Source organism: Austrofundulus limnaeus, unplaced genomic scaffold, assembly GCF_001266775.1.
Source record: "Austrofundulus limnaeus strain Quisiro unplaced genomic scaffold, Austrofundulus_limnaeus-1.0 Scaffold411, whole genome shotgun sequence".
In the NCBI taxonomy this organism is placed as follows: Eukaryota; Metazoa; Chordata; class Actinopteri; order Cyprinodontiformes; family Rivulidae; genus Austrofundulus; species Austrofundulus limnaeus.
Window position 1 is genome coordinate 396850 of NW_013952813.1, and position 9485 is coordinate 406334.

The window sequence follows — 9485 nt, forward strand, 5'->3', positions numbered from 1 at the left end:
CCCACCCACCCATCCATATAATGTACTAGAAAAAATAATTGTGAAAATGCTGACTAGAGATGAATTTAAGGCTCTTAGAAGGGTCCAGATCTTGTGAATTAATTCCTTTCAATGATAAAGAACAGTTGGTCATGCGGTGCAGCTACTGTTGTTGTACAGCTATATGTCACTACATACAGTTTTACCACACTAAGTACGGCTGTATGTCACTATGTATGGTTGTATGCAACTATGTATGGCTGTATGTCACTACGTACTGCTGTACACCACTATGTAGGACTGTACATTGCTACAAACAGCTGCACATCACTGCCTATGGCTATAAATCATGATGGGGGAGGGGTTTCTACTTGACAAAACTGCGCATGATTTTTTTTCATCAAGTAAGCCGTATGTGATGATGTACTGTATATCCCTGTGTTATGACAAGACACACAAGGTACAAGACACAGCAAGGTACAAGACATAGCAAGGTACATGACACAACAAGAGAAAAGAAACAAGGTACAAGACACAAGGTACAGGAAAAAACAGGACACAACAAGACACACAAGGTAAAAGACACACAACGCACAAGACAACAAGTTACAAGTCTCAACAAGTTACGAGACACAGCAAGGTGCAGAATACGACAAAGGGCAAGACACAACAAGGTAAAAAGTACATGACACAACAGGATACAACATGCAAGGTACAGGACACAACAAGGTACAAGACACAGCAGAATACGAGACACAACAAGGTACAAGAAACACAAGTTACAAGATACAAAAAGGTACAAGATACAACAAAGTACAAGACACAACAAAGTACAAGACACATCAAAAGACAAGACACAACAGGGTACAATATGCAAGGTACAGCACACAACATAGTACAAGAAACACAAGATACAAGACATAGCAAGGTACATGATACAACAGGAGAAGAGAGACAACAATGTACAAGATGCAAGGTACAGGAAAAAACAGGACACAACAAGACACAAAGTAAAAGACACACAAGGCACAAGACAACAAGTTACGAGACACAGCAAGGTACAAGATACAACAAAGGACAAGACACAACAAGGTACAAAGTACATAACACAACAGGATACAACATACAAGGTACAGGACACAACAAGGTACAAGACACAGCAAAATACGAGACACAACAAGGTACAAGAAACACAAGTTACAAGATACAGAAAGGTACAAGATACAACAAAGCACAAGACGCAGCAAAGTACAAGACACATCAAAAGACAAGACACAACGGAGTACAATATGCAAGGTACAGGACACAACATAGTACAAGAAACACAAGATACAAGACACAACAAGGTACAAGACAAAACAAAGTACAGGAAACACAAGGTGCAAGTTACAACATACAAGACACAATAAGACACAACAAGATACAATGCACAAGATACAAGACACGACACAGTATAGAAAACACAAGGTACAAGACACAAGGTACAGGACACAACAAGACTCAAAAAGGAACAAGAAACAACAAGATCCAAGGTAAAAGACACAAGAAGATAAAACAAGTCAAAACACAAGACACTAGACACAAGACCAAATCACAGAACAAAAAGCAACAAACGTGCCCCAGCGTTCACACATCACCACTACTAATGACAGCTAATAAATTATAGACTTTTAGAAGCTTTTCTGAAAATAGAATGAAACTGTTTGCAGTCAGTTTATATCCACATGTATATCATGCTTGTGGTTCTAATTACAAAGATCAACCTCATTTTACTTAAAAATTCTGTAAATGTGCAAAGCTAGCTTGTGACGTAAAGATTGATGCATGTTTAACTCAGGTATATCTGCTGTGGAGTTTTTCATTTTGAGACAGAACACTGATTGAACTCTCTCAGTACCTGCTTGTAACAAACAAAAGCCCAATAGAAGTGGCTCTGCTGTGTGAACAAGAGAAAATGTACAGTACACTCTTATTTGCTCAGCCATTTTTTGTTCCAGCGTCTGAATTGCATTGCTTTGTAATAGCTCATCTTATAGGATTTTTAAACGTTTTGTTTTGAAGATTTTCCTCTGTTTAGTATGCATTGCAATTTCTTGTTTTCATATGTCCCATCCATCATGTGGAACGAGACAATCAGGAACAAATGAATTGCTGCTGGAAACTCAAACACCTAAAGCTTCCAAACTTGGTCAGCAGCCCCCTGGCTGTTTTCTGCTCAGTCACATCATCACTGTGTCTTCAACTCACAATCAAACTCTCAGCTTTCTCAAACACAATCAGTCAACTTAAACACTTGTGTCATCTGGTCTCTTCCCTCAAACTCATCTCATTTTCCCTGAGAGGGGATTAAAATGGAGAAAAGGAGAGGGGTCAGAGATGAAAACAAAAATCAACAACAACAAATAAGGGAAAGAGTAATGTAGAAAACAGAAGAATCCAAAGATTAGCAACAAATTCATGAGGAGAGTGGAGTTAAATGTTCGTCTCATCTGCCTGTTATACTATAAGGAAATCAAGGAAATTTTATCAGATTATCTAAATCAACAACTGTCTTCACAAGTCACATAACACATGTATAAAAATGATTGTACATTTATTATGAAATATTCTAAACATTTTAAGTGTAAATATATATCTGAAATGAATTAAAGATGCAATAGAAATCAATACATTCCTCCCAATGGACTCAGCTTTGGAGGTGCTGATCATCAGATCATAATTTAGATTAAAAGTGTTAGTCAAGAAGCTAAGCTACATTATCATTAAATCCATAAACTGCACCCTGCTGCTGTACATCTTCATCAGTTCACTTTCACTGCTCTTCTGCAGATCACTGGATGGTAAAATGCTAATGCTGCTATCGTCCTTTTAGTCAAACCAAGTAATTTGAATATTGTTTGTTCTGTGTCCTCAACCTCTACACTCCTAGGTTTCCTTCAAAACATCGGAAAAGTAAGGATGAGATGGTACATAATTTAGTTGAATGTGTTTGCTGAAGTTACTCTGCTGTGGTGGCCATCTTGGATTTGACTTACATCAAAAACTAATCAGGTATAAAGGAACATATGAACATTACTCCGAGAGTTTTAAAATATGCATTCAGCAATTTATGAGATATTTTGCTAATGCTTCAAACACCCCCACCCCAACACACACATACACACACACGTTTGTTTTTATATCCCCATGGGGACCGTGCATTGACTTCCATAATTTTCTGGTAATTTTATAGCCTAACCCTGACCATTTACCCTAAGATTAACCTCACAGGTACCTATCTGACTCTAAAACTAACCTAAACTCAATTCACAGCATGGTCCTAAACCTAACCCCCACTCGAAATTAGTATCCATACTCATGGGGACTGGGCATTGGTCCCCAAGATGCACATTTGGTTCCCACGAGGCAGCCTTTTTCTGGAAAATGGTTCCCACAATGTAGCAAAAATATACACACACACACACACACACACACACACANCACACACACACACACACACACACACACACACACACACACACACACACACACACTTTATTGACTTATGCCCTTAGCTGTGGGTGATAATTATAGTAGGTAATATAAAAATCAGTAGTTTGTTTAATATCTTAAAAACTGCAGGTTTAGTTGGTTAATTTGATATCAAACTGAAATACAGCATATTTGGTTTAATTCATGCAGAACTTGAAAAAGTCCTCTAACTGTTCCCAGAGAAAAATGTCTGTAAAATCTGAAAATCTCACCTTTGCAGAGCCAGGATGCTGCCCAGGTTTCTGTACAGAACTATCCCCGTCACAAAGTTAGAGGAGTCGTCTTCATCTGTAACAGAAATAAGAAGAGACAACAACACATTAAGCAGGAAGCCCAAAGTAAAAAAAAAAACATGGTTCAAACCACTGAAACTGACTCAACATCAGCTGTTTTATTAACACTTAACCTACTGATCTCTCAACCTTTTAGAAAAACTGCAGGGAAAAGCAGTGTTGGGCAGCACTAATCTAAAAAAATAGTCCCACTAGCCCTAAAACTCTAACTCAAATATTTAGGTCCCCTAATTCTGAAGCACTAACTGAAAGATTTGCAAAAGCTAATTCTAAAGCACTAAAATAACCCAGTCAACCCATGAACATTCTTCAACAGACAACATGAGTCACATATTACCATGTTGCTCCCAAGACTTATTGACATTCCACAGCTGTATTTGGGTTCATATATTGTCACCTGGTGGATAAGTGACACACATATGAACAAAATGTGCAACAGCTTTCACCATCAGCTGTTAACATTAATGTTGATCAATAACATTCATAGACCTCAGTTAGTGCTTCTAAATTTAGCCTTTAAATTTAGCAAGTGCTAATCCACTAATAAATTAAAAAAATAAAAACCCTAAAGCACCGATCAGGAAATTAGTTCCCCTATTGTGCTTTAGGGGAACTGTTCCCACCACTGGGTTTTTACCCAGAGGTGGGCACTGATAAAGCTTTTGCTTTACCTACTAAACAGATGCTTACATCTAGCAAAACAGCAGCTAAAGTTAGCAAAACTGTCAGAAAGTATTGTTTTTCTGTGGAATTTTATTTTAAACGAAGTTAGATAGTTAAAAAATGCTACAAACAGTGAAAATATTATTTACACATTAGAAAAAAACTGTCAAAATATTTTGGTAAGAAGGGCTGACAAATGTATTATATATCAATAGATTCTACAGGTTCAATAGATTTTAGATGTTTAATCCTCAGCTCATTAGGAGGAAACAACCACACCTTTGTTTATGTTAGTTTTTATGTTGTATTTGGTGTTGTAAAGAAACACTATCGTTTCTGAAAAATACTAAAAATCTTTAAAGGGTTTAACTTTTTTTAATTGCTAGCATTGGCGGATCTAGGATTTTTCTGAGTAAGGGGCCATCAAGGGGCCACAATATTCATGGTGGTGCCAGGTATTTGTTCAACATCATTTCACACAAATTCCCAGTGTATACATTTTACACTTCAAACACTTATAATGTAATGTATATTTTTAAAAGGTACCACTTAACAATAAGGCTCCCCATATAGATGGCTTTTAAAGATAGGTTATTAATTAAGCTGTAAACACTAAAATTATTAATAAGTGTTTGTTATGCAATAACTAAGGATGAGAAAGAGACAAAATTGTGTCCAATTTCATTTATTAATGATTTATGAAGTGTGAACTTTACAAATGAATTAATAACTTATCTATAAACTCTTAATAAGCCCAGAAGAGCTTGATTGTAAAGTGGTACCAAAAATCTTGCACAGTAAATTCTCCTCACCAGTTTTTCATACATTTTACTGTACATAATAAAATATTTTCAAACATACATGTGAGAAAATCCAGCCATCATTTGTCAGTTGAAAGACTTTTTTGCACGATTGTTCACATTTTAAGAAGAGAAGAATTCTGTAAGCTTGCTTCATTCTGGACTTTACTATTTGACTCATTAGCGCAACTAGTGTTTGAACATGGAACTGCATCCACCATCATCACTCCCAGGTAAAGGACAGATGAGTGACAGGACAGGGGCACTTCAGGGGGCCAATAAGATTTCAGCTGGGGCCAATGCCCCTATGGCCCCATCCTTATAACCACCCCTGATTGCTAGAAGTGTATATAATGCTATGTTAAACTTGAGTAAATTTGCTGTCCTTGAATGTTTCTTCAGAGGAAAATCTACTCATTGAAGTCTGTTAGAAATGCTTTAACGACCCACAATCATCATAAAATAAAATAAAGAACTCTTCTCAGTTACATAGATTTTTTGTTTTTTACCTATATGGATCCTCTTTTTATTTTACCACCTACCATCAGGTGGGACTCTGTAACATAACTGAGCAGGCTTCATGCAGCTTATTTTGTGTAGAGTAAATATTTGTTACAAAACACTTGATCCATATGAAAGCAGGCTGAAGATTTGTCAGAGTCTGACTCGGATGGGTTTGACTGAAAACTGGACTTCTTTTGCAGAGACCAGTCTGAGTCAGATTCACTGTCTTTAGATGTTCCTCTAATATTTCCACATAAAGTTCTCTCCTTGTGATCTACATTGTGAAGGTCACCAGTCCCTCCTGTTGTAAAACACCCCACACCGTGATACTGCCACCCCCATACTTCATAGATCAAATGTTGATCTCAGATTTAAAAAAAAATTCACCTGATTGTACGACAGAATATTAGACCCAGACCTTTTTTTTTTGTTCCGAGAATAAAGTCATAATATTACATGATGTGGATTTTCCATTTCTGTGTCGGCTCATAAGGCCACCGTGCTGTAGACACCCTCCATTGTGTGTCACTGTGTTTATGAAGTAGTCCAGATTACTTTATGGTTAGTGTAATATGCTTCCATTCCCATTATGTGACGATTAAATCCGTCAATGCAGCCATTAACTGCAACGCCACACAGCTTCAGTTTGTCATATGAATCATATGCCACAGTGATTTGGCCTCCTGCTACACTACTGCCATTTCAAAGGCCTGCTGTTGAAAGTAATTTGATGCTGATGCAATTAAAGATTATTTCTGTATTTGTAAAACCAACACCAAACTATAACTTCACAAGATGCTCAATGTTCCTCATTTTGACACAGTGGTAAGCAGTGGCAGAGGAAGTACTCAAACACTGTACTTAAGTAAAAGTACAGATAAACAGAGCAGAATGTACTCTAGTAAAAGTAAAAGTACCCCATTAACATTTTACTTGAGTAAAAGTAAGTAAGTACTTGCTTTTAAAAATACTTAAAGTATAAAAAGTAAAAATACTTGCTTAATGTATTCCCTAACGGTCTTAAATATAATGAAGTGTGCCTAATGTATGTATATTTTAATACATCAATGGTGTGATTTTAGTGAACAATGCTGAAGATAATGCACATTTTTGTGTTTACTCTCTGTGACACTGTTCACACTTGGACTTTTGATTCTATGCATCATCACAGATTGTGACAGCAGCTGCAGAAGCTGTAAATTCACCAACAAACTCCTCTATCAAATCTCAACAAGTCATTTTTTAACCTGTTAACTTGAATAAGTCTTTTAAATAAGGCCAAGCATGGCACATTTCCTCAGTGGTGGAAACCATTGTGGGCATGCTGATGCCCTGAAGGAGGGTCTAATGGCACTTTTCCTGCTTTGCAGTGGTTCAATTGATCAATTACAGCAATTCCCCCTCTCACCACTGATTACTTTCAAACTAAAAAAACAAATAAAATAAAATAAAATAAAATAAAATAAAATAAAAGAAAGCGACGTGACATGAATGCAATATGTAATTCAATGCATTACAGAAATGTAGTAGAGTAAAAGTCAAAAGTACCCATGATGAAATCTAGTTAAGTAAAGTACAGATACATGAAAAATGTACTTAAGTACAGCAAGAAAGTTAGACACCTTTTTCCTGTAGGAGTTCTCATGTGTGACTGGCCACGGGAAAACCAGCAACAAGTCTCCCCAGGGTTGTTTTAAGTTATTAACATAATCTGAAAGTGTGGGTTCTAAGCTATCCAATGATTTCAAACACAGGGCAATCAGAATAAAAATGAAGACATGGCCATTTGAATGTTGTTAATATGCAAACAAGATTAGGAAGAAAACAGGCCTCACAGTTTCAGAGGAATTGCCCCCACCAGAGGGCGCTTCCTGGGGGTGTTAACAATGGCTGTTCATTCACATTAATTTGCATTAACCCCACCCCCGAGCACTGACTGTCCACACAGTTAGGCTCTGGGAAAGTGTGCAGACAAAAGCTCAAAAGGCTAACAAGACAGAAGCTTGATTTTTGTAACAGCACAAGCATGATTATTAGTTCAAAGGTACACACAATTTTAATTCAAGTCTATTTCACACCATCTATGATTAAAATAACAAGTGTCACACTACCTGCTAAAATATAAATAGTTGTTTTACTGTGTAAAACTTTGAACTTCACAGCATGTTAATCAGCTGTGAAGCTCTCCTCCCCGAAACACAAATTAACGGTTGGCTCTTTTTACTCTGAAAATAGCCTGCATTCAAATACAAAGGTTACTACTTTAAAACCTCTGAAACTGCTATTTAAAACATGGGGTGGATTCTTCATAACTTCAACTAGTATATTTTGCCAAAAAACAAAAATCACTATTTTCTCAGAAAATGATAGCTTTTCTTTTTTCCCCTCAGTTTGTGCTTCAGCGACTTGTCGCTGGTTTCCCCGTAGCGTGTCATATATTATTATGGCTTTATTCTCAGATGACTTTATATTCATAATATGCTGACTTTATTCGGGGCAGCTGTGGCAACAATGTAACTTACCAACATCAGTGTGTGAATGACTAGCACTTTGGAGTCCTGGGACTTGATATAAGTTCAGACCATTAACCATTTTATTATTTATTCTTGCAATATTATGACTTTATTATCATAATAATAATAATAATAATAACAATAATAATAATAATAATAATAATTCTTGCAGTCTGGCCTTAATACTCTGTTGTAAGATTGTGATTATGTCCAGACAGTAATATTTTAGTTTAATCAGACTACAGAACATGTTTCTAACATTAAGGACACTGTGTACATACTGTATACAAACATATTCTGACTTTTTTTCTGTGTCTCGGTTCAGGGGCTGCAGTCCATGTAGGACATATTTGCCGGTCGCTCATGTCACTGCACAATGCTGTAGACGGTCCCAGTTTGAGGCACCTGTTCATGCGCTCGACAAGAACCCACAAAATGTAGGCTACGTCTGAGTAGCCTACGAGGCAGACGATATCCCAGAATTCATTGTGTCGTCAGCAATCTAAACATTAAAGATGTCAGAGGTTTTTTTTGTTTGTTTTTTATTTATTTATTTATTTATTTTTATTTTTTTGTTTTGTATTTTTTTCACTCATTTTAAACCAAAGTATGTTCCTCTCGGGAACACAGAAACTGTCTTCTTCCTGAGAAGAATGTTTGTGGTGACATCTTTATCTGGGCTCGCCCAAATTATTTAAAGGCACAAGAATGTTGGTGTTTGTGAACCTGTGATTTTGAAGAAATATAAATAAATGATTTTAATTTATTTTTATGGGGTATATTAACAAACTGAAATATTGTAGGAGTCTATAGTTAGTTTGAGAGATTTAGTCTGTGAGGAATAAATGTCCTTGTTATTTTAATTTTATTTATGTATTTATTTATTTGATAAAGTGTAAGTAAACATCTGGTTTTCAACTGTATGTTTGGTGTAATGCTCCACACTCCCTCCTCACATTCTATGTCTGTATCTGTGAAACTAACTGAGCGGGAGCTTTTATTGTGTCATCTAAGGTCAGTTACTTTCTGTGAATATCATTAAAATTCATCTCATTTTATGAGAGGTTTTAGTAACACACCTACATAAGCAAAGACACACATGTTTGTTCTTGAACCCCATGGGGACCTTCCATTGACTTCCATTCATTTTTTTTACTTTTTACACACACACACACACACACACACACACACACACACACACA

At 36.4% G+C, this 9485-nt stretch overlaps 1 protein-coding gene across 4 annotated transcripts in view; it reads right to left on the bottom strand.

The window, feature by feature from the left end:
* Positions 1–9485, bottom strand: part of adgrb1a (adhesion G protein-coupled receptor B1a) — a gene marked incomplete at its 5' end in the record, with an annotated part of 131862 nt that overhangs the window by 114687 nt on the left and 7690 nt on the right. For all 4 annotated transcript variants that reach the window (XM_014024172.1, XM_014024171.1, XM_014024173.1 and 1 more), the window contains 1 exon segment: positions 3723–3798. In XM_014024172.1, coding sequence (XP_013879626.1) covers positions 3723–3798 — 76 coding nt within the window.